Source organism: Euprymna scolopes, chromosome 26 (assembly GCF_053919585.1).
Source record: "Euprymna scolopes isolate OS-2025 chromosome 26, ASM5391958v1, whole genome shotgun sequence".
In the NCBI taxonomy this organism is placed as follows: domain Eukaryota; kingdom Metazoa; phylum Mollusca; class Cephalopoda; order Sepiida; family Sepiolidae; genus Euprymna; species Euprymna scolopes.
Window position 1 is genome coordinate 72,238,713 of NC_136507.1, and position 27,259 is coordinate 72,265,971.

Genomic DNA, 27,259 nt, shown 5'->3' on the forward strand with positions numbered 1-27,259 from the left:
TAGTGTCAAAACTAAAACAATTTCTTGAAATTAAACACTCTACATGGTTTTGCACTTTGCATACAAAACAATATCCCTGGCCCTGTCGGTGGGGCATTAGAATACACCGACTACCCCCCCCCTCCCCGCAGAGGGTAAAAGTCCCTCAATGGGGGTCCTGGATATGACCTTAAACTATATCCAGTGGTGAGGCCCCAGCTTGTGGGCTTTGGGGAGTGTGGAGCCACCCTTTAGTTACCATTGCTCCCAGATCCACTCTGACCCGGAGTGGTAGTACCTGTTAGGGTCCCAATTATGGGTTAAATAGAAACCGACGTGAAAACAACAAATATATTCTATTAAAAAAAATTTTCTTCAAAATCTTTGGATTCGGCATTAAATAACCCGAAAAGGGTTGATATGCCGTAAAACAAAAACAACCAACCAATACACCATATTTGCATCAATTGTATCCATTTCCGCCATTTTTGTTTTGGGGGCGCAATTGTTAGAGATTGCCAAATATAGTGTGTCCAAAAGTATTGTGAAATTACATATATAAGAAACATGCACTTTAGATTTTCTTTTTGTTTTTTTTGTTCTTTTTTTTATTTAACCAGGTACAGCTAGTTTATTTATATATAATGGTTCCCATTTTTTTATTTATTAAAAATGTTCAATTGATCCAAATTTAACTTTTTGAAGCCATCCTTTCTTTTTCTCTATCAATTGCAATTACTCTTTTTTTTTTTTTTTTTAATCTAAACTTCAGGCGTAACGGATGTCTGATAACGAGGCAAGTGGCCGTGGAAATTGCCCTCCAGATTTCTGCCCAGAATTGGGAAACTAAAGAACACCTTTCATCTCCATGTGAAATGATCTTGTCAACTCTACTTGACACCTGCAACAGAGAATGCAACAGTCCACCTCCACACCAACTTGGCCAGGTGCATTACCTGATGGCGATTGCCAAGGTATACCTTTGGAGACTAGAACAGACAAAACATCAGCCGACAAGTGACCACCAGTCTGAGACAGATTGCCTGCTGCATCTCTTAAATTCTCCTGTGTATGAAGTTCGTCTTGAGGTCCTTACTTGGATTTTAACTATCCTAAGCCATGGTCATTCTCTTGTGTGTAGTACCCACAAAAACGATAGATGTGATTGTCACTTGGGACTTATTGGTCAGTCAGCAGAACTGCTTGAACTTTTGCTCTATCTGACCAACCAGGAACGGCATCCATTGTGCTTAGCTAAAGTAAGTTGCAACACTTTCCTATTGATTTTCTCCTTCTGTCCTTATTTAGTTGCTTCCCCACGAGGGCAGAGTTAAACCCAATGTTAGGTTTTAATGTGGAAAATATCCAGCTCCCTAAAAAGGATACTTTTTGAATTGGTTCAAAAATAAAAATTGCTTCATTTTATAAAAACCTCTTTCACTGATCAAGGACAGAAGAGACAAAGTGTAGCATCAGAACAGATACTACCCTTTGCTCCTAGCTGGAAGGCTACAGAAGTTTCTCTGTTAATTTATTAGTCTCTCATTATTCTCCATCTTGCACACCCCTCTACTTCACTCGCCTCTCTATCTTGCATTTCCTCTCTACATCAACTCCCCTTTCTATCTCATACCCCCTCTCTTAACGCTGTCTTTCTCTTACATCTCCAACTTCTTCTGCCCTCTCAAAATCATTTTTTGCGCTCAAAAGCAAATTCACTCCTTGATCCAACTGTCAGGTATAAAAACTAGTACATAGAAGACAACACAGTAAGCAAACATGCCGTCACACACATAATATTAGTCAGCTATTCACACCGACTGCCTGCTGAACTCGCTCACACACAAATTTATAAACGTACTCTCATATTGACTAGAACAAAGCCAAGCAAATATATCTATACTGAGTGAGTGTTTTTTTTTTTTTTTTTCTTAGGCAGCAAGCTTTAAATTGCAAAGTCTATTTTGTTTAATTGCAGATCTGGCAACTATCATTTATTTTGAGTTCACCTTGGTTTGGTAATTCATCATGAAAAGACTGACACTCAAGCATTTGCAAATGATACAATCCGTTTATTGAGAGAAACATTTGAACGAATAATTTCATGAAATGGATCTGTGAAGTGGCCACCACATTTATGCAATTTAACCTAATTAGATTATTATTTGAGGGGGATAGAGGGGGGATATGTATACACTGATAGACTAGACACAATAGACCATTTGAAAGACAACATTCAACGTGTTATTACTGAAATAAAGCCTAGTTTAATGTGTAGAGTTTTTGAAAATTTGACCACTAGATCATGCTATGTATGCGCAAGCTGCAGGGATGCCTGAAATCATATTTAAATTATAAATACCAAAAATTAATCTTTGAAATAAATCACATTTGTTTGATAAAATATTTTTGTGATTTATTTTAATTAAAAGTTTGCCACCTCTTAAAAAAAAAAAACATCCTATATAACGCCTATTGAACTTATATAATCTGTCACACATACTTACACTGACAGAAAACACACACACATATATACATGCTTCCTCTGACATTCATGCTTTTTAGCACTGACACAAACTAACATAAAATATATCGCACGCTTTTATACATTTCTATCTATATATTAATACCATAGTACCTTTAACGTACGTATGTACGTGTGTCACGATTTCCAGATTGAAAATTATGCGATCGGGAGATCCTGTTTATTAAAAAGGAGGATAGAAAGTAATAACATACTACAAACATTAAATTATTTGTATATACATACGCTAATTTAATGTTCATAGCATGTTATCACTTTCTATCTTCCTTTTTAATAAATAGGATCTCCCGATCACCGAAGATGCAATGAAAAAAAAATGTCACTTTTGGGCTGCACTGAAACTAAAATATCCCTTCTTGGTCTCTGTCTAAAGATGGTATAGTTATATCGTGGGGTTTCCGTTTATGCTGGAAATGGAAATATGTCACAAACTTCTATAAGGATATTGGAGATAAACCGTAATAACCAGATATATTCTAACACTATCAATCAAGTTACTTAATTACTAAGATTTTAACTATTAAATGGTTATTTTGTCCCCCATTACCATAAAAGTTTAAAAATATATGGTATAATTGCATTGAACCACCAGTTCTTGTCAGATCACCGAAGTTAAGCAACATTGAGTCTGGTTAGTACCAGATGGGTGACCATTTGGGAATTCTAGGCGCTGTATGCGCTCTCCATTTATCTCAGCATTTGTTTCCATGTTTCCAGTTGTCTTGTACATACATTTCACTTGCCACTGATATTTAGCAATGTCGACTCCAGAGAGGTGTGGTCACTCATCTGGTACTAACCAGACTCAATATTGCTTAACTTTGGTGATCTGACAAGAACTGGTGGTTCAATGCAATAGTACCATATATTTTTATTTTTAAACTTTTATGGTAATGGGGGACAAAATAACCATTTTATAGTTAAATATTGAAAGATTTATAAAGAATTGGAATTGGGAATTGTGCTGAAATTGGGAATTTGCAAAATTGGTAATTGTATTGGAATCAGGAAAAATATTGGAATCAGCCCATCACTAATATATATATATATATATATATATATACAACTTGGATGTGTTCAAGTCCAACGTTAACAAATTCCTAATGAACCGCCCCCTTAAGTAAACACTTCATCAAATCTCCACACTAACGTAATGTACTTGCAATAACCCTTATCCCTGAGTGGCTTCCGGGCCTTGATAAGTGGTGACCACTGTGTAAGATATATATATATATATAGGGTGTCCATAAAGCCTGTGTGCATTAAACAAAATTATACCTTTATTTGCATTTCCGATAAAAGAAAAAATTTAAAAAAAAAAAAAAAAATGCAAATAAAGTTAAAAGATTTTGTAATGCACACAGACTTTATGGGCACCCTGTATGTATATATGTATTATTCAAAAAGACATCGCCAGGCAACAATATCTTTTTAGACTGAAACAGTAGATTTATTGTAGCGACTTATAGTAATTTTGTTTACCTAAATTGAATAAAATAGTATCTTGCTCTTTTTCTTGAGTATTACTAAAAACCTTGTTGAACTTCAACGAGTTTTACTTTGGGATATGTTTAACCTAGAATAAATATATATGTGTATTAATAATTATTTTTTATACCTACTAACACTAGTGTTTCATGCTTCTGCAGTCATCAGTGCAGGAAGTGATAACTACTGCCAGTCAAAGGATTCAAACCCAACTACAAAGTCACATTTGATTCCATTTGCTAATACATTACCACTAGGTTGACAACAATTACCACAATAATTAAAGGAAATTAAACACCTATAAATGCCAAATGCAGACACAACAGGAAGCAATCAGAATGTTCAAACGACCAGAAGTTGTGAACATACAAATAAATACACATTGCTCTTTATTATAGAGTCAAGGATTAATCATTAGCACGACTCTTGGTACATCTAAAGGTGTAACCATTATCTATATCTCATCCAAGCCAGGATCAATGCTACAAATTAATCTGTCACTTCTGACCTATGATTAAGCAAAAGAATTTCTAAAGAATTAATGTTGTTATTAAAAAATTAAATAAATTATTAAATAATTTTACCTCCTTTTGTTTTAATTGTTTATCATCTTTTTTTCCCAGGTGTTGAGCGTTCTTTGTTGTCCAACTTTTGCGGAAATGCTATCTGCCTCAATCACATGCGATCCTTTCAAGGTAACGTTAATAGCTGATTTTTTTTTAATCTGCCTTTTAATCTCACGTTGATAGTTGAGATATCTTGTAATTTAACAAGCGTTGCATTCTCGCATACCGATGGTTGATGATGATAATGTTTGTCCATCACTTGCGAAGATGACCGTGATCATGTAATTGTTCTGTGGGTTCTAAGATGGCTTGTTAGACCAATTCGAGCTCTGAAGTATTTCCCGCATGTTGGACACTTGTGGGATAATTTTGTATCGGAGATGTAGATTGCTCTGTCTTTTCTAATGTCACGTTTTTCTTGCGTTCTTCATTGCCTGCAGATTCAGCAATTGTGGCCCCTTTGTGAGTTGTGGCATGCCAGGAACATCTGTCTTGGGTTAGTTTCTCTCATGAGTTCGAATACAGACAAAACTGTTTGTGGGAGACTTTCAGATTGTCCTTGAACCGTTTCTGCTGTTCTTATTGTCATCATGAATGCAGGTTCCTTTTTATCCGCAGACATTGAGGTTTATAAAAAAAAAAAAGGTTTATTTAAAACGAAATGCGGGTTGTTTGTATATGCATGAGAAAAATGGACAGAAAATAGATGAATAACTCATTTCACTATACCCAGCCATACTGTATATACTGCCCCCTCCCCCCCATTGGGCACAGCACTTAGACATGTCTTTTCTGTTTGAAATCTTGCAAGCCAAAGAGATAGAAAGTCACCAGCTGTAAGGCACATGATTTCATCTTTTTCCATTTTGAGAACTCTTGACCTTTAAAAGTGTCGTTCAAATTTTTCCACACAGACATGACCCTTGTTATCTATATATATAAAAGCGAAAATGTGTGTATGTCCGCAAAAGGCTTTTGGAGGGGGGGGGGGGCTCGGTGTGCTCACTCCTTTAAAACTTTTTATATACTTTCTAAATAATATCTATGAGTTAAGAATGGGGGCCGCGTGTATCTTTAATTTGCCCAACTTTTACATGCTATTTTCGAGATTTTTTTCGATCACCACGTCTTCGTTTCGCTTTTCAGTATAAAAAAAAGCAAAACTGTGAAAACGAATTTGTGTTCTCGGCCTTAGACGTAATGCTGGAGCGGGGGAAACAGAAACTGGCTTGCATCACCAAACTTAAATCGCGTCATGTTTGACCTTCACGCGACTTAAGTTTCTCGCACCTGTCAATTTCACTTTATAAACGTTAAATTAAAACAACTTTCACTTCCTCTCCCCTCATGGCCGAGACGGTTAGGTGTCTGGGTTTTTTTTTCTTTTCGTTTCCACCTTCACATCAAGATTTTGGATTCGAGCCTACCTTCCAACTAAAACTTTTTTTTCTTGTACACCTCCAAACACCAGGCCAACGTTTTTTTTTTTAACAAGGTTGTTTTGATCTACCCCACCCCAACACACATACCTCCAAGCACCTGGGCAACGCCGGGTACCCCCGCTAGTCTATATATATAAAAGCGAAAATGTATGTATGTATGTATGTATGTTCGCTTTTTCTGTATGTCTACAAAAGGCTTTTTTCAGAGAAGCGGTCGGTCGGTTCACAACTTTTTAAATCACATAAATTGTAATCTCAATTGTAATCTCACAGTTAACAACGAAGCTTGCCTGTCTATTTAATTTGCTCGATTTCGGGAAGATAAATATTCAACATTTGTCGCTCGCCGCATGTGGGTTAGTCTTTTTCCTATAACATCTTGGGAAAATAAAAATAAAAAAAGCGTTCCGCAGTAAATGAAATACTATCTTGCAGTCAAACTTGATCTCATTAACTACTTAAAACGGGCACCTGCCAAATCCAAGTAATTAAATAAATTCAAACGTGTTTCCGTTAGCATCTCGCTGTGGGGCAATGGTTAACGTCGCAGGTTTTTTTTTTTTTTTTTTCACATTTTAATTTACAACTTTGCCTCAACGGTTTGGGTTCGATCCTCATACTTACTTTTTTTTTTTTTTTTAACCCCACCCCCGGAGTTTCCACACACACCTCCAAACACCCGGGCAACGCCGGGTACTCCTTGCTAGTGTAGCATAAAAGAGTAAATTATTCAGAGAGCAATATGGCACTAAAGTGTCCTGGACAACAATGCAGAACTTTGGTCCACCATATGGATAGCAAAAATCTTTTGTAATTTACTAGATGGAGAAATAATAACACCTCCACCTCTGCCCTCACCCCCGCCCCTGACCGAAGCAACACTCATCCTAGTTGGAGGAGTATGAAATTCACAAGCGGTCCCCAGTCGCATGTATATAACTGCCAGGGAAGTTGATGACATTAAGCTTTTGCAGGAAGGTATCAATGTCCTCCTACATACAGTGCCTGGTATTTCCGAATGGCTACCCATCTGGTACTGACTAGACTCAACATTGCTTAACTTAAGTGGTCTAACAAGAACGGGTATGTCAACATAGTTATGCCATGTATAAATGAATAAACAAGAAGATAATGAATTCTTTTGTTTCAATGAAGGAGTGTCCCTCTTTACATGAGTCGGACACAAGATCCTTTTTTAATGTGGGGAAAATGCAGCTCCCAAAAATGAACACTTTAGGTTGGGAAAAAAAATATTAAAATTATCTCAATCTAGAAGTATCTTTCCTTCACTGACCAAGGACAAAACGATGGTGTAGTATCAGAATAGATACTACACTTTGATCCTATAATTGTTGCATTGCAGGAATACACAGCTGTTGTCGCCAAATGAACTGGGAAGAGTTTCGTGAAGATGCTTTTTGGACCATGGCAACAGAGGAAAATTACAAAATTTCATTTTTTATCTACTTACAGCCCAATGACCATTGGGTCAAAGACTGTCTTTTCTGGATTTCTCTATTTGAGTTGTTGGAAAGGGTACTTGTCTCGCCGTCCCCCTCTCCACATACACACTTTTGGTTTTACTTAACCACACACATTGATAGGAATCATAATGAATTCTACAGATTCAACGTATTTCAGCAAATTTCAATGATTTTGGATCATGTAAAAGTAATGTTGAGGGTTGTTCCCAAAGTAAAGCCTCCTATTTTTTTTTTTTTTTTTACTCAAAATGTTGAAGAGCTTTTAAAACGGGAGTGGTACCATTAAAATAAGTGACCTTTTGCATTCCAGAATTTATTTTTCTACATAGTCAACACCATTCTCAATGCATTTTTTGCCACTATGCTCGTGCATGGTTGTCCAAAGCACACCTTGTCATACAAAGATTGTTCCAAAAGTAAAGCCTCCTATTTTTTTTTTTTTTAACTCAAAAAGTTGAAGAGGTACGAAGACGGGAGTGATACAACTATTTCATATATAGTCGATACAATTTTCAATGCATTTTTGCCAGAAATTCAATGACGCGTCTCTGCTTCTGACACACGTCCATGGCAAGAGCTGCTTTCTTTAAGTATCACACGGTCAATATTTGCAACAGAGATGAAACTTTCAGATCATGAATGCTTAAGTTAAGCATAAGAATGCAATTTGAAATCCCTCTGATCCATACGAGCAGAATAAAAAAATAGGAGGCATTACTTTTGAAATGCCTCTCGTTTGAACATTTTCTTAGCTCATGATTTCAATCATACTTTTTTTCTTTCTTTTTTTTTATTTAAAAAATCTTACTTTAAATTAATTTTACCAATTACGTTTATCTTTAATTTTTTTTTTTTTTTTTGCCATTTGTTTTATTTTTCAGTTGATGAAACAAATTCTGAATTTGTTGAAAGAAAATACCAGGTGAGGCAGGTTTTTTTTTTTTTTTTAAATTTTATTTGAGAATTTATCAGGCTTATGCATAAGCCTGACGAATTCTCACGAGAATGAAACATGGAATATTCTGTGTAGCTTAATTACCATATACATAACCTGGGGGAGTCCATTATTATATTGAAATGGGAGTATCCTTTCTTGTTCAGTATTTCTTGTCAAAATGTATTAAGGACTTTCTTTCCAATAGAATTAATTTTATTTCCAAGTCAGTAATCCTATTGGAGGAGCTTAATATAGAGTTCAATCTTTTACAGGGAGGACTTTGCAGGGACGATGCATTATTTGTCACACCTGCCAGGTCAATACCATCAAGAAACTATGAATTTTTCAAAAACTATGGCCTGTCCATTGTAGTTAACCCAAATAAGGAAACTTCAAATTTCTTGAATATTTCCCTAAATTTAAATTCTGAATCTTACTCCCCTTACTATAAACCTATATATATTATATAAAAAAGCTTTGTGTGTGTGTAAGTTAATTTGAAAACAGTTGCACCGATCTTTATGAAATTTCACATAAAGGTACTTTATGTTCCTGGCAGTGTCCTTCGATTTTGTATCGAAGTGTCTTCAATAAGTATCGATAATCGAAATAATCTGATGAAAGAAGGAACAGGCAATTTTAACCAAAGTTACCACCTCATACAGCCTAACATCACAAATGCATTTGAGAAATTTTATCACAACACAAACCAAAAAGTCCGACATATAAAATCATTAGTAAGTTCTTTGATATGACAGAGGCGCATTCAAAATGAATGTTTTTCTTTAAAGCACAACTGCACCATAATACTTGACTTTTTCATTTTAAACTTAAATTCAAACCATTATCACAGCACAAGCAGTAAGACCAGAGCACAATTGAGCATGATACTTGACTTTTGCATTTTAAACTTTAATTCAACCCATTATATATGAAAAATACTTTTATAAAACCAAAAGTAGGTTCTCTACAGTGCAATATAGATTACAATGTATTGTGGATTAAGTCATTGTGAGGTGGCATGTGAAGTTTCCTCCTGATGTACTGCGATGGGTCCCCAACTAGAGCAGGCAATCCATCGATTTGATTGAAAAATAGGCAATTACACAGATTTTGATGAAATAAAAAAATATGGGAGTGTGAAATGTTCGGCGATCAATCCTGGACAATGTCGGGTGTCCCTGCTAGTATTTATATATAATCATTAATTTTTAGGAAATTATGCTTTATATTAAAAATAATTGTAGATTAATTGGATGAAAAATGTAGTCAAATTCTCAGTGATTGTCGGTTTCATATCTAAAATAGAAAATGGTATAAAATTGACAACCAGCTTTTACAAAAATTCAAATATATATATAAAAAAAAGGAAAGAAAAGATACAAGTAATAAAGTCAAACAGAATTATCTCCCTTACACCATAATTTACCCGGTACTGCATATTACAATAATAAAAAATATATAAATAAGTGCCTATATACGTAAACAAAGACAGAGTATTATAGCTACAAAATAAAACAAATAAATAACATAAATGCTCAAAAGAATAAGCCCGAATCACCTCCTTAACACACGAATACAGATACATAAAAGATAAACCAAACAAAAACGTAAAAAAAAACAACTATAAACAAAAGAACACAAAATAAAAGCGTCAACAACTGCATCGGAAAAACAGGGGGGGGGGAATATATATATAATTAATATTTAATACAAACTAGTAAAAAACACACATATATATATATATATATATATATATATATATATAATACATTAAAAAGAGATAAAATAAGGTCTTAAACTGTTATCTTCTTCCCCCCCCCTCACACAACAGGTCACATGAATCTTCACTGCGATACTATTATTGTAAAGAATGAAGCCCCTTGTCCGCATAATAATAACAACAATAACAATCATAATAATAATAATAACGATAACAATAGCAATAACAGTAATAATAATAAATTATATAATATTGTATAAAATAAAGGAAAAATAATATATATATATATATATATATATATAACCAAAGCTTACAACAGAAATAATAAAAAAAATAAATAAGTAAAATAAAATTACCCCCAACTGACCCTGCCCTGTTTCTGCAGTCCTGTCACATTCTTTTCCGTCATCTTGAATTCACTTTTGTCTTTTGAAAAAGAGAGGTCCCTTTCTCTCGAAATTAATCAAAGTTCCATACCACCCACGGACTTTACATACACCGGACATACCAGCAACTTGGTTATAAATAATTATACATTGAGGTGAGGAAAGATAGACGAATAAAGGCTAGACACTCCTCTACTCAAGCATACCCGTCTACATTTGTTTGTTTTTCTTTCTTTACTTTCATAATTCCGGTCTTTCTCTGCATTGTCTTTGGCTTTAAAAAAAAAAATTCTATATATATATATATATATATATATATATATACACACACATTTAAAGATCATTATACTAAAAACCTTTAAAAGTTAAAATCAATGTTATAACTAGGGCTATCACAGCAGCATATTCTTTTCATGGTTTTGACTCGAGTATATATCCGACACAGTTAATCAACTGAGAACCACATTACTCTATATAATATCATATAAGATATCAACGGATACACACTCGAGAGTCAAACCAATAAAAAGAATATGCTGTTGTCCTAGCTCTTATTATAACATAACAGGAAAAAAAAGACGTTTTAATACGTTCATCTCGAGTGACACTAAAAAATATGATGGATCCAGTAAGATTTTACTTTGTGAAAATTATAATTCTTGTCGCATATTTATTTCAAATGTGTTTTTCTTCTGATTGCGTGCATAATACTAAATGGATTTTAACTGAAATGATTTCTCGTCTATATATTAATACGATAGCGTGTGTGTTCTTTTGTGTGTCACGCTTACATCCGGGTCATTTAATTATGTTCTTCTATTTCTTGTTATGAAGAATTCTTGATAAAGTTTATTCATAAGTTTCGGTTTCGATTATGGCTGAAGTAACTCAAATTATATATATATATATATATAATATACTTTTTTTTTTTTCATAAGTTTTTATTTCTGTTTCGATTCAAACTAATGCACCCAATCATATGGATATATTTTTTTTATTTTTGAAATCGCAACTTTATAATATATAAAAATCGATAGAACATTAACTCCATAATAATATATATATGAAATCTGCAAGAATTAAAATATCATATTTATGAGTAAGCATATTTACAACCGGCTTTGCCAGGCATTCATGCTAGCTTGGATAAATATTTTTGCAGTTTTAACAAAAAAGGTACAATTAATATCAGATTTACACTGAACATCTACAGAATGTCAACATCAATATATTACATATGAATGAGTCCCGTGTGGAATTTCCACAGGTCCCGCTAGTTTAATATTATTAAAAAAAAACAACATAAAACCGTTTTTCTCACCTATACACAATTTTTATCGCACCGGACTATATACAACAATCAGTTTAAAAAGAAAGTTAGAAACTGATAAAGATAACTCTCTTCATTATATTCGACTTAGCATGTGTTTTGCATACTGACATGTGGTGGACAGTTCTGTTCTTAATAAATGATTCTAAAACCCACAATATATATTTTGAGGATGATTTTTTTTTTTTTTTTTTTTTTTTGCAGGGAGGAAGTTCAAGAGTCGGCAATCAGATTTTGCAGTGTCCTTATACCTTTAGTTTATCATCAGGTGAGACAAAATAAACCGCTTTTATTTTTTATATTGTACTCATTAGTACTTGGTCAGTGGTCAGTACTAAATGAGTGACCATTTGGGACTTCCAGGTGCTATATCTGCTCTCCGCTTATCTCGGCATTGTTTCCAGTCATCCTGGACTTCTCCTAGCCACTGGACCCAAACAGTGCCGATTCAGGAGAGGTAAGGTTAGGGATTGCGTACCCATTGCCTTACAATTACACGCGCAGCTGCCCCTACAGGGGGGTATCCGTTGTCTTTTGAGACTGAACGGAGACATTGAGTACTCATCATTATTTTATTATTGTTTTGTGTTTTAATTGGACAGGATTCGAAAAAAAGGTCCCACACTGTCTACCAAGTTCCAACCCCTGTCACATCATTACACTGTTGCAACTCTATGCCTATTTTACAAGTACTTCAACAACTGTGCTGCAACGAACTTACTAAACCTATACCCCCTCAGTATGAACATGCTTGGCCAACCAGACTAGCAGCAAAATCTTATCCTTTCACTGTAGAGGTGCCTAGATGCCAAAAGATGTTCTACTCTAATAGCATCTTTTCTTGAAACGCTTGCCTTTTGAATTCCCTGTCTGCTCCCTGTTTCTCCGACTACCAACAGGCAGAAATTGAACAAGCACCTCGTTGCCTCCTCATAAATTTGGCCTCTATCACTGTAGCTTTTTATACTTCAGTGTTAGAGTGCCTTGTTAAAACAAGGCACAAAACAAAAGTTGTATAAAACTTGGATCTGATTTTTTGTCATGAATAAAGATTTATAAAATTATTTTTATTTTAGCTAAATAAGCCAAAATTATTTCAGCTAGAATGAGCCAAAATTATTTCAGCTAGAATGAGCCAAAATTATTTCAGCTAGAATGAGCCAAAATTATTTCAGCTAGAATGAGCCAAAATTATTTCAGCTAGAATGAGTCAAAATTATTTCAGCTAGAATGAGTCAAAATTATTTCAGCTAGAATGAGTCAAAATTATTTCAGCTAGAATGAGTCAAAATTATTTTTATTTTAGCTAAATAAGCCAAAATTATTTCAGCTAGAATGAATCAAAATTATTTCAGCTAGAATGAATCAAAATTATTTCAGCTAGAATGAGTCAAAATTATTTTTATTTTAGCTAAATAAGCCAAAATTATTTCAGCTAGAATGTCAAAATTATTTCAGCTAGAATGTTAAAATTATTTCAGCTAGAATGTCAAAATTATTTCAGCTAGAATGAGCCAAAATTATTTCAGCTAGAATGAGTCAAAATTATTTTTATTTTAGCTAAATAAGCCAAAATTATTTCAGCAAGAATGAGTCAAAATTATTTTTATTTAACTAAATAAGCCAAAATTATTTCAGCTAGAATGAGTCAAAATTATTTCAGCTAAAATAAGCCAAAATTATTTCAGCTAGAATGAGTCAAAATTATTTCAGCTAGAATGAGTCAAAATAAAGTTTCCTATGATTTTGATCTTGAAAAGTTAAATTATTAAAATTTTGACAAAATTTCAACTTTTATTTTTCTAAATTTGATGTATGGATCTGATAAATAGTTCTAGAGTTATCAACATTTTCATAGCATAAGTTTGGGAATACTTCACACAATATAAAGAAGTAAGATACAGATAAGATTTTGCCTCATCCTTGAGTTTTCAGATTGACATATGCAGTTTAATGACTGACTTATGTTCTTGCTAATACAGGGTGACCCAAAAAAAACAAAAGCTAAATGGAGGCCATCTAGATCATATGCTGTAGAACAGAGAAAAAAAGGCCAAAGACCCTAGTGTTTTGATGTGATATTTTGAAAATAATAAATTAGTTATGACCAAAGTTTCATTTAATTCGGACAAAACACTAAGAAACGGGGCCTAATTAGTTGGGACACTTTTGGGGTGGGGGGGGGGGGTCACCCTGTATTAATGCAAATGATTTTGTAATTAATCCTTAGACTCTTTGATAAGTGCATATTTCGTGTTTCTTTTTTGAAGGAATTCCGTGAAAGCAACTTTGAATTGTTTTCCAACTGCTGTTCTTTGTTGCAAGAATTCAGTGCCACAGAGAAAACATCTGAGACTCAACTGGCCTGTGCCCTCTTACTGCAGGACAATGCCACCATCTTACTGAAAGATCCCAAAAATATACTTGGTCAGTCACATTTTCCATTTTTATCTTTCTTTTTTTTTTGTATTTGTATGTCTTTTTTGTTTTGTTTTTTCTTGAGTTGCCGTGTCATCATGCATGTAGATATTGATTTGCTGCCAACCTCAGCAAGATGTGACAGAAGGTTGGAAAGTGGGAATGTCCAGCGCCGCTAAAGGAAGGGATAGCTGGTCTATCAAAAATTGCCTGGGTATCCCCATCAGCATTCCCATCAGCTGTTAAATCTATAAAAGTGAGAATATGCACGTGTGAGGACACTTCTCAACCTATATACTCAACAATTTTTTTTATCTACAAACTTGAAATTTGGTATATAGGTTATTCAGATATGTGGAAAACTTTTTAATAGGTTTTCATCCAGAAAAAAGGGGTCTTCTAAGGGGTCCAAATTGAAAAATTGATACCTGGGAGTTGTCAGATTTTTTTCTGTTTGTTAATTTTTTCGTAACTGATTTCCATTTTTTTTTTTTTTTTTTAAAGGAATTTAATGTTACGTTTAATACTGGGGTATACATCTGCATAGTATATAGAAGGTAGTGTTTAAAATTGGAAATATTGAAGGGAAAAACATGTTTTTAAGGTATTCTCCAAATTTGTATGATCCATTTTCGGGACGTCAAGTGGATCACATGGAATCCAAATTATACTTCTCCTGTTACAGCTGCCAATAATAATGATGATAAACAGATATTACACGCCTTTTTTTTCTGTCCTCGGTCAGTGAAAGAGAAATCCTTCTAAACTGAGGCAATCGTTATTTTCGTTACAATTCAGAGTGTTTCTTTTTAGAAGAGCTAGATTTTCCCGACATTAAAAACTGGCCTTGTGTCTAACTGTGCCCTCATGGAGAGGCAAGTAAATAGGAACATAGATTTTTCTTCGTTATTGTAGCGAAATTCAAAAAATTGAATTTAAAGTAAAACCCATGGTATCTACTGAATTGTCATGTCACAGTAATGAAAATATCCAAAAATTACGAAAAACGTTAAGGTAGAAAATTAATTAATGAGAACAGTTTTTGAAGACAATTAGCTAAAATTAAGTTTTGCTAAATTAGCCAAAGATTTTCAATTTTCAGAAAATATTTGTCTCCCTTTTGTTATAGTTAGAACTCTCCTGTTTTTTTTTTTTTTTTTTTTTTTTTTTGCAAAACTCAATAAATACTCGTATGTAATAGTATTCTATTTAACCAAACGGAGTTATCTCCCTTGGAACGAGATAAACATTCTCTCTGTAACCTGAAGAAGATATAAATGAACAAAATCAGACGTTTTCACTCTGAAACTTAAGACGTTGTTTTGCTCATTACTACATTACATATAAAGCATTGCAAGAAGTTCAAATATTAAAATACAACTCCTGCTAACCAAGGTGCAAAAATTAAAATATAACTACTGCAAATAATAACAACAGTTTGCATTTTGGAGACGGAAGTGTTTTTTCGAGATAAGTGACTTCTATATTAATCCTACTTTTTATTTTTAGATTCAAATATTAATAACTACATTTTATTTCAGTATTTAATTTATACATTTCTGTTTTATTAAATGCTAGCGTTTTTCTCGTCCATAAATGTTTATTTATCTACCAAGTTGATTGCAAAAATAGATTAGGTAATTGTATTCATTTTTAGTTCATGAGAGGGGAATCTATCACCATACTTTCCCTTAAACACGTCCGTTGGACTTTTAAGTATAATACTTAATCATTTTTTTTTTTTTTTTTTTTAATGGAGAGTAGAAAACGCATTGCAGATGCATTATTGGCAGCTCCTGTTACTCTCGCTTTTCCTTGTTTGTCCCTCAGTCCTCATTTTTTAATGAATGATTTTTCTGACAAAGGGAGAAGAAAAAGCTGTTTTCTAGGTTGGCAGTATTTTGCACGAACAGTTGGCAGAGATAGTGGAAATTTTCTGTTTCTATGTCTATCCTTGTAGCCATGTCACTAGTAAAGGTGCTGGAGGTAAACGTTTTATCTGGGCTGACGTTATCCGCCTGATAGTCAGGGACCTGAACCTTGGATTAACCACTAAGGAGGCTGTTCTATCAGCAGGTGCAAAGTACTGGGGCTGCTGTATTGCTATTTGGTGAATGGATTCTGGACCATGCAGTAGCTTCTGGTGGGGCCTCTCGATGCCATATTAGTGGGTAATTGTTACGGCTTTACCTTTTGTTCTACAAAAAAAAAAAAAAAAATCTGTTTCTTTTTCTCTCTTTGTTTCCCCTCTCTGTCCTTCTCTAAGCAAATCTGACAACCTAGTCCACAAATTCCAAAATTCCATCATGACAAACTTCAAGAAAAAATACACGATTAAACCCGGTTCTCCAACTTCCAACATAGACCCCCACTACCATGTCTCATTCTCCAACATCAGGGGTCTATGTTCTAACATTCCAGAGGTTGAAACCCAATTACAGGAGACTGAACCAGACCTTTTATTTTTAAGTGAAACTGGCATTGGACAAGCTATTTCCCTAGAAGAGTTCGCAATTAAAGGATACTCTAACGTCTAAATCTGACCCCTAAGATCACTATGGGCATGGAATATGTGCCTATATTAAAGATGGCTTTCCATGTGGTAGGAACATCTCCAGAGAAGATCCTAACTTACCCTATATGTGCTTCCGGGTTGCATTGCTCACACTACTGCATTTATATTTATTCTCTATTGTCCCCATAACAGCGGAGTTACTATCTTTAAAAGCATATCTGAGAAAATTGACCAAGTCCTATCTGCTTATCCTTCAGCTAACATTCACATATGTGGAGACTTCAATGTTCACAATGTGGAATGGTTGACCCACTCAAACAAGACCAATGATGAGGGGAGGTTCTGTCATGATTTCTCCAGTGCTTATGACCTCACTCAGATTGTTCACGAACCCAGTATATCGATACACTAAGGCTGACTCGGATAGCTTCCGTACATTTATATCGGATCTACCTCTGCATTCCATTTCCATGTTTAAAAAGGATGTGTCCTCTATAGTATCAGACCTGATGGAATGGTTAATTTTAGGTATAGACCGTTTCATATCCTTGAAAAAGTTCCAGCAAAAACCTAACAGCCAGCCATGGTTCTCTCCAGAATGTGCTGCTGCCATTGCGCACAGAAATCACTTTTTCCACTGCTTCCAACGTAATAGATGTATGGAAACTAAAGCCGCTTTCAGGACTGCCAGCAACCATTGTAAGAAAGTAATAAAGAACGCAAGAGAGTTGTATGCTCAGTCCGTCAAGTCAAAGTAGCTGAGCAGCGGCTTGGTTCCCACCAGTTTTGGCAAATAGCAAACAGAAACCTGAACAGAAGCGTGTACTCTATCTCAACTGTCATCAATGAACCTGAGGTAATCTCATCAGCATCAGACAAAGCCAAACTCTTTGCCAAGAACTTTGCAGTTAATTCTACCCTTTGCGACCAAGGCCGCCAACCCCCAATATTTTCTCCTGTATCAAAAAACACACTATGTGATATACATATATCTGTATGTGATGTTGCCAAGCTAATCAAAAACCTTGATTCCAGTAAAGCAACAAGCCCTGACGGTATTCCAATCATAGCACTCAAAAAACTTCAACCAGAACTAGCGCCCATACTTACAAAATTGTTTAAACGTTGTCTTAAGGAGAATAGCTTCCCATCATCCTGGAAAATCTCATCAGTATGCCCTGTATTTAAGAATTCAGGTGATCGCTCATCCCCCTCTCAGTACAGGCCAATAAGTCTCCTGTGCGTCATGAGTAAGTTGCTTGAATCTGTGTTAAATACAGAAGTAATCAACCATCTCAACAAAAATAACCTTCTTAGTGACACTCAATATGGTTTCCGTTCTGCTAGATCTACAGTAGATGTGCTTACAGTTATATCTCATAGGATTAGCAAATCTCTTGACGGAGGCAATCTTTCTAGGGCAATTGCTCTTGACATATCTAAGGCCTTTGATAAGATCTCTAGCTATGGTATAGCTGGAAATGTCTTCTCAATTATTAAATCATTTCTTTCTGATAGGTTCATAAGAGTAGTAGTTGAGGGGCAAAAATCAGAAGCTCACAGTATTAATGCTGGTGTCCCTCAGGGGCCCATCCTGGGCCCAACTCTTTTCCTGATCTACATTAATGATCTTCCAAATCACATCCTTACATCATTTGTAGACATTTATGCTGATGACACTACCATTTATGGTAGCACATCTAAGACAGTAAACAATCAAGTTCTCTCCGATTCTCTCTCCTCTGATCTTGATCACGTTGTACAATGGGGAAAGGAGTGGCTGGTTACTTTTAATGCATCTAAAACCAAGCTTCTCTCTTTACATCATCAACACTCTGATCCACATCTGGCATCAATTGAAATGAATGGCTCTCGTCTTCAGGAGGCCTCAAGTTTTGACAAGCTTCTGGGCTTGACCGTTACTCCTGATCTTAAATGGAACACGTACATCAAATCTGTTGCCAAGGCTGCTGAAAAAATGGTGGGATCTTTCTATCGATCCAGCAGATATCTCACTGCTGATGCAATTCTCTATATAAGAGCCAGGTACGTCCAAGGATGGAATACTGTTGCCACATCTGGGCAGGAGCTGCTAGAAAGGACTTGTCCTGACTTGACAGAGTTCAAAATAGACTTTGTAGCCTCGTAGGAGATGTCCTTTTCTCTTCCCTGCAACCTCTATCTCACAGAAGAGATGTTGCGAGTTTGTCTCTGATGTATCATTATTTTCATGGAAAGTGTTCGACTGAGCTTCAATCTATGGTCCCTCCTTGCCAAACTTTCACAAGAAACACTCGTCTAGCTGAAAACACTATCAATAATTCCCCCCACTCGTTATCTGTGCCTAAACCTAAACGTAAATTTCATGAACAAAGCTTCTTTCTTAGAACTGCACGCCTGTGGAATTGTCTTCCGTTTTTCTGCTTTCTGGCTGACTACAATATGGTTGTTTTCAAGTCTAACGTAAACAAGTTCTTGATGAGCCGTTCCATATAAGTTAACAAATTTACCAAATTGATTACTATATTGTCCAATTTCTACTGTACACGCTTCAACCCTTATCCTCGAGTGGCCTCTTGGCCTTGATAATGTTGTGATGCATGTATAAAAAAAAACAATAATAATAATGATTATTATTATTATTATTATTATAAACAACTTATAGTGTAGTATATTTAACAGTCGAGAAATTGAAAACAAACAAAATATACAAAAAATGACTTTTACTGAATGCAAGAAAATTGAATTTTATGCAGACCTGCATAGTTTTACAGTTCTGAAACATTTTGTAAAGTATTTTTTATATTGCAGAATTTTTTTTAGCTTCATATGAATTAAAAAAAGAAAAATGAATGAACATATGTAGAATAAGCTTTTGAGATACAGCAACTTATTCTGAAATAAAAAAAAAAAAAAACTTTAAAACAGTTTCAGTAAGCTAAAAATGTAAACATTGGTTGAAAATAAAATTTTAATGTCTACTGACAGTTTATGAGTCGCTTTTATTATTATTTGTTATCTATATAAGACATAGAAGTTAAAGGCCACATCTGATGGCAACCATGTTGGATCGTTAGTCAATAAAACAATAGCTGTAAATGCAAGTTTATGTTGAAATTAAAAAATCTTTAAAACATCTTCACAAGATTAAAACTATGCAGGTGGGTAGAAAGAATATTTTTTGACAGGTGTACTCTAGTATAGTATTAATACTTGCAGATAGCAGAGGAAAAATTATATTTTATGTTTTCCTTTGAGCAATGAAATTTAAAAAGAATGGGGAAAAAAAAAGTTTAGCTTATTTTTCTCGTGTTTTTTTTTTAGCTGTTTTGAAGAAGAAAAAATTAAAAGGCTGTTCTTTTCAATTCTTTGCAGGTGATTTAAAACTGGCCTTTTGGCAAACTGTATTTGACCTCCTACAGGAAGACGATTTGGATGTCAAGGACACTACAGCAAAAATCTTCAACAAACTCCAACCAACTCATCCAAGTAATTATAATGAAAGAAAACTTGTTTTTAAAGGCATCTAACATCACCTGGAATAGTTTATTGAATGGAGAAATGATAATCAATATAATTTTTAATAATTTAAACTTCAATTCTTTAATTTGATCTTAATGATCCTAGTAGCTGAGCAATCTCTGTCCTGATTGGTTAATATTTTTATTTCATTGTTCAGATTTAATCTTCCTCTGATGTCATATAAGCCTATCACATTACAAATCCTTGTATCATTATCATATCATATCATTTCTTTTCATGCAACACATGTCCTCAACCCTGACTGATCAGTTTTTACTTTCATACATAATCACACATGCCTGATGAATTCTTCTTTTATAATTCTCTGCTGGTTAATAATGGCAAAAATTTCCTGACCTTACTCTATCCACTTCTAACTCTTGCAATCACACAAACACCTGCTCCACTCTGTGCTCCAACTATCACCAAAGTAACATCCAAATATTAGGCAACCAGGGCACAAATTGCTCAGCCACCAGGATCATGTCCTATGGCATGGCGCAGAGGCTGTTCTTTGCCTTCTGGCCAGGAGCGGAAAAGGAAGTAATCAGTTCTGGTCAATGTGGGGGCAACCCTTCATATCGGACAATTGCTTTTTAAGTCAATTAGTTTGGTCAATGTGGGGGAAACCCTTCATATAAGACAATTGCTAATTTTGGACCCTGCCAGAGTGCCCCCTTGGGGGAGTTGGTTTTTCCTCCCCACATTAAAAACAGCCTTGTGCCTAATTTGCTCAGTGGGGAAGCAAATAAATAAATAAATAAATAACAATAATATATTTCAAAGTCCTAAATGTAAATATGACCTCAGAGAAAGATTAAATCTGAACAATTATATTGTAAGAATATTCTAATTTTACTGAAATACTGGTTCGAAATTGTTTTTTGTAGTTAAAATAGCACCCAGTACATTTTTAAAATAGTACAACATTCCAGGAGGAGGCTGCATAAAATAATTTGTAATTATTTTAGTCTTGGAATTCCAATTTTTTTTTTTTTTTTTTTTAAGGCAAGACAAATTTTATTCTTCTGGAGTCAACCCCTTTTTTATGACTTTCTTAATGATCTTTATCATTCTTTCCTCAGCACTCATTTATTGGCAATCATTTTAGTCTTGGAATTTCAATTTTTCTTTTTAAGATGAGACAAATTTGTTGCGGTAGGATTGCATGTTCTATGACATAAATTAATGAAAATTGATAACGAGTTTATTTACTTACAACCGTAGACTTTATTTAAAACAAGTTAGTATTTACACATTTTTTTTATACAGACAATACCTCTTGGTGGAAAATGTATATGACCATGTGTGTGTTGCATACTGCATGTTTGTTGATTTCTGCAATCATTTGGAGACTGAGATTAACATTTTATTTAATGTGGTTACAAAGTTAATTCAGGAATCGTGTAGTTTGTTTATTCATGTTAGTATTTACACATTTGTGTAGTTTGTTTATTCATGTTAGTATTTACACATTTGTGTAGTTTGTTTATTCATGATTTTTGCAAAGTTTACCTTACCACTGTAAGGCTGTATCAGTATGCCAGCAATTAATTTCATTACCAAGTGCGTGGGGCATGTCCGTCCTGTTGAATGCTATGGGGAAAAGAGAGAGACAGAAGAGGAAAAAGGAAGTTGATATCGCCACCTATAGGCTGAAACATGCAACTGCTAGAAATAAGGGGCAATGACCATATGTGTCTCAAACTGAAAATGTAGTGCATTGTGTCTGTGTATGCGCTTCATGTGAAATAATGCTGGAGAGTAGTTTTGACAACACATCTTTATACTATTCTTCTGGAATTCATAACTCGCACAATGCACTCAGTCCCATTAACTTTTAAACTGACCTCTTTTACACACACACACACACACACACACACACACACTTAAAATGCATTGCTTTACAAGGAATAGACACTCATTTATAATGTTCATTTCAAAATGTTAAGTTTTATTTAAAACATCTGTACAATTGTATGCAGGTGTTGCCAATAAAACCTAACGTTTTGAAATGAACATAATAAATGAGTGTTTATTCTTTGTAAAGCAATGAATTATAAAAAATATTTGTAGCTCTAGTATTGCGTTATTGAGCTTTTTAAAAAGAACTTTGTATTTTTTGTTTATATATTTAGAATACTATTCCAAGTAGCAACAATATATATAAAAGTATACGTGTGCATGTGTATATACGAGTTACCAGGCTTTTTTTCGTATGGGCACTTTTATTGATAGTACACGAATGAAACTCTAGTCCCCTTTGAAGTAATCTCCTCCGGCTGCAATGCACTTGTTGTACCGTTCTGACAACTTATGAGAGGCTTTTTGTGTGAGCATGTCAATGACCCTCGTCATAGCCTCAATAGTCTCATCCATTGTCTCATAACGACAGCCTCTAAGATTTTCCTTGAATTTAGGAAATAACCAAAAGTCATAAGGTCTGGACTATAAGGAGTGTAAGGAACTGTCTTGATGCCCATCTTGGTCAAACTTTACGCAAATCTTCCGCATCTTCAATTCTTCAAGAATAATTGTGTGTACAGTTCCCACACTGACATCAAAATATGCACTTATTGTCTCTATAGACAGTCCTTATCAGTGAAATTCTTTATTTGGCCAATCAACTCTGATGTTCTGATTTCCTTACTTCTCCCACACTTCTCATCATCCCTCACAGACTCCCTGCTTTTCTAGAATCGTTATGTCACTCAAAAAATGCTCAATTCATACAAGATGGTCCAAAAGCAGTCTGAAGCATTCCATACGTTTCTGTGGCAATTTTATTGCATATCTTTCTTCTAAAGTGTCCTCATGTCCAGACTGCATTTTTGAAATTCACCAGCTGTGACAATCTGGCTTTAGTAGGATGTATTCCAAGTCCTGCTGTAGCTGTTCATTTAAACCTGAAAACATAAAAATGGGTCAATTATCTCATAAGATGTATAGCAATAACATACTGAATTTTCAAGAGTTTATGACAATTTTAAATGTTTTTACAAAAAAAGTCTGGAAACTTATTGAAGGCACCTTATAAATAACTAGGAGAGGGTTGATATGCCGTACAAAATAGATAAATCGTTTGTTTAAAAACAGTTTCAGCATTAAATAACCAAAAAAGTGGTTGCTATGTGGTAAAGCAGGCAAATCGAAGTAAGTCTACAAATTGTTATTGTGATTTGGCATTAAATTGTTGCATAAGAGACCATATTCAAGAGTCTACGACAATTTTAAATGCCTGTACAAAAAATGTCTGGAAACTTATTGTAGGTACAAGCCTTTTTTTTTTTTTTTAAATCTATAGTATGATTATTTTCTGTCTATTTAATGTGTTGATCTTTTATTCCAAAATTCTAGCTTACCTAAGTCAGACTGTAAAGTTAATAACATTCTTTACAAAAGTCATAAAAGTTTTATATAAATCATTATATTTGGTTTAACATTCAATGCTGGCATATGGTGGATGGCTTTTAGAAATTGACTTTCACATTAACCTACCTCAGGTCTTTCCAAAGTCTTTCCAAGAAAACATGGGAGAAAGTGATTGGAATAATTTTTTTTTTTCTCTCAAATCATTCTTATCACTTCCTCCCATGTTTTCTTTGGCCCACCTCCATTAACTGAACCCACTATTCCGAACTGTTCTACATTTACTAACTTAAAAATTCATTGTTTGTTCTTTTAATGCGGCCATACCGTCCAAGTCTCCTGTTCTGAATACATCTCCTTATACTGTCCAGATTTAATGTACTTCTAATCCTCAAAATAAAGTTAATAGATACAAAATATTTAACAAAATATACTTGAATGAGCAAATGCTGCAACAAATGAATGCAAATCTATATATATAATATATAAAAGGCTATCTGTCTGTCTCCATATTTTCAAACTCTATCTCCTCCAAAACTAAAAGTTGTAGAGCAGCATTAGGAGCCTCAAATGATTGGATTTTTTATGAACCGTTCTTTTATGGGTCTTTAGCGAGTTAAAATATTTTTTAAGGGATCAAAAATGGTTCAAAATTGAAAAACATTGTTATCCATTTTGTACATTCATCTTAGTTTATTTTTAATTTTTAATCAGTTCATATGCGTGTCACGTTGGTACAGTGGTAACGTCGCCAGATTTGGATGCTGCAGTTTTGCTTTTGGTTTCGATTCTAGCTGATGGCATCCAAATACATTTTTTTTTTACTTTTGAAATCACAACTCTATCATAATATATACAAAATCTGGATAAATTTAAATACCATATTTAAGCATATTTTATGACAGGGCAACGCCAAGCACCCCTACCCCACCCGCTAGTAAATGATATATCTGCACACGAGTCTGTGATTTCAGTTTGATTAAACTCCAAAGACAACTCTGAGATTTCTATAACATGATTCAACCGAAAAATTATATTGCTGTTTCTTTTTTATAGTTCCTGTTCATTGCGTTGTGGCAACGGATTGTTTGCTTAAAGAATTGCTGTCATCCAGTCCAGATGGATTCCCGCAAAATACAAACTTCTTACAGACAGTTATATCATGGATGTGTCCAACTCATTTTCCAAGTCACGTAAGTTGTAATAATGGTTTTTTTGAAAATTTTAGGTTGTCTCAGATCACCAGAATGTATTGTTTCAGTTTTTTTGGTTTGTGTTGTTGTATATTTTATAGCATATCAACCCTTTTTGTGGCTTATTTAATTCCAAGACTTTTTTTTTTATGCATTTCAACTTTTAATTTGCCCTGTTGGCTAGGGTTGTAGAATAGAATCTAAAGAATTATAAAAATGCCCAAATGAAAAATGTTATCCAAAATTATGTGAAGATTATCAGTAAGAAAAATAAATCTGTTTTCTTGCAGGAAAAATTATTTCTCCAAAAACCAAACAGCTTCAAACAATACAAGATAAAAACAAAACTAAAAAAATTTAAAAAAATACTGAAAACTATAATCAAACCTATTGAATATTGGGGCCAGGTATACCAGAAATGTCACGTTGCAGGAATGTGAGTTCTCCGATTTTTAGAAGAATTTTTTTCAATCGAGAATAATCGGATGGACACTTAAACTGCTAAATTTTACCTGTCCTGAGATGAGTATGCTTCTAGTGCATTATATAATGACCAAATGATGGTTTTCTTTTGATAGTTTGACCAAGAGACTATAATAAAAGTTGTGGAAGCAAAATTTTGAAGTAACTCAAACGAAATTGTTATTTGCATTAATACTTGAATTCATTTTAAATTGTAATACGATGAGGTTTTTATTATTTGGTCCGTTATTCCTAAGTGTCAGATGTAAGGGAAATAATCCAATTTACTTTTTCATTTCTTTTTAGAGCAAAGTTTTCTTCCCTTGGTATAAAATGAACTCTTTTTATTTGTACAAAAAAGTTCCGTAATTAAATTTATTTACAAAATAACAAATGAGCCTTGGATCAGCACGGTTACTGTCCACCAGACTCTCTTCTCTGCCTCAGTATCAACAGTCAACATGTTAAGTAATATTTTGTTTACGTCACCCAATGCTCAGTTGTAAGCGGCTCTTACCTTATTCCCGATCACAGCGTCCTCGGACGATACCATTCTTTTTGCTGATAGTGCTTTTCAACCATATTTACATTATGGACAAGGAATGTTTTTGCTTTATTTCTTTCCAAAATGATTCCTTGTTCTTTTTGTTTTTTTTTTATTTGGATCTCAAATCCATCTACAGATAACCCAGGTTCAAAATCTGCATCCTGCTTAATACCATTACAAAATCATTTGATTAAATGTGATTAAGTGATGAAAATACTATTTCAAACTAGAGCCTGAGAGACAGACCCTTTTATACAGATACTTGGACTCGTTTAAAGATCTTTACCTAATCTCATCCAATCAAAATCCATTTTTTTCCTTTTTGTAATGTAATTTCTTTTTTTTTTTTCTAGGAAATGAAAGAGAGGCTGTTTGACCGTGGAGAAATGAACACGTATCGTGACAATGTTTACTTCCTACAGACGTTAGCTTCTCATCTGAACATTGTACTAGGTGCTTATAATAACAAGAACGCCCAATCAACACCTGAAATTCTCCAAATACAGAATGGCAATATTCAATCTTCTCTTGGGGAAAACATCAATCAAGTTTCAGATCCATCTTTCATCAATCCAAGCATTAAGCGACAGTTTTTAACCACATCTCGTCAGTTGATTGAGAGATTGGCCCAAACCAAGCCGCACAAACTGACCAACGTTTTTTGGGACACTGCTGTGCACCAAGCTGATGTCCAGGACTGTTTCCAATATTTACTCGCTTTGTCCTCGCTTCAGAGGTTACTGCCCCAAACTGCTGCATTTTCAACCTCGGAAGAAGAGCTCGTAAAATCATTGCAAACTGTTTCCACACAAATCCAAATTGTGTTTGGATCCCCAAATTATATTGTCGACAATTTATCAGTTAAATTGTTGCTCATTTTAGAAAATATGCAGGAATACTGGACTATAAAATGAAGAAGAATTAAAGATAAAAAATTATTTTTTTTTAATATTTGCAATATATTTTTGCTATCGCTTTTTCTTTTACCTAAGTTCATATTTGAAATAAACTTATACTCGATTACCATTTAAAATTTTTTTTTATAAGATTAAAATGAATTTATCATAAGCCTAGAATTTTGATTTGTGTTGTAGACTTTGTCTTTGCAACTGTTAAAACATGTGTTTATTCAAACAAAGGAACCTGCAATTTAATGATATGTGGTTTAAATAAATATAACAAACACCAGTCGCCAATTCCATTGACACTATAGTCGAAATGGCAGTTTCAAAAGTAAAACATAACATAAGAATAAGCAAAGTAAATATTTTTAAATATTAAATAAAAATTAAATATTATATAAAAGTTAAAACTTTAAAAAATCGAAAAAAAACAAAAAAACTAACGTAAGGC

At 34.1% G+C, this 27,259-nt stretch overlaps 1 protein-coding gene across 1 annotated transcript in view; it reads left to right on the forward strand.

Moving 5' to 3' along the window:
* Positions 1 to 26,932, forward strand: part of LOC145248170 (tRNA (32-2'-O)-methyltransferase regulator THADA-like) — a 165,857-nt gene extending 138,925 nt beyond the window's left edge. The window contains exons 33-40 of the mRNA XM_080110009.1: positions 752 to 1,238; positions 4,636 to 4,707; positions 8,386 to 8,426; positions 12,085 to 12,148; positions 14,151 to 14,307; positions 20,189 to 20,302; positions 24,761 to 24,897; positions 26,260 to 26,932. Of these exons, the coding sequence (XP_079966135.1) occupies positions 752 to 1,238; positions 4,636 to 4,707; positions 8,386 to 8,426; positions 12,085 to 12,148; positions 14,151 to 14,307; positions 20,189 to 20,302; positions 24,761 to 24,897; positions 26,260 to 26,820 (1,633 nt within the window). The 3' untranslated portion in view covers positions 26,821 to 26,932. The remainder of the gene's footprint in view (positions 1 to 751; positions 1,239 to 4,635; positions 4,708 to 8,385; positions 8,427 to 12,084; positions 12,149 to 14,150; positions 14,308 to 20,188; positions 20,303 to 24,760; positions 24,898 to 26,259) is intronic.
* The last annotated feature ends 327 nt before the right edge of the window (positions 26,933 to 27,259 follow it).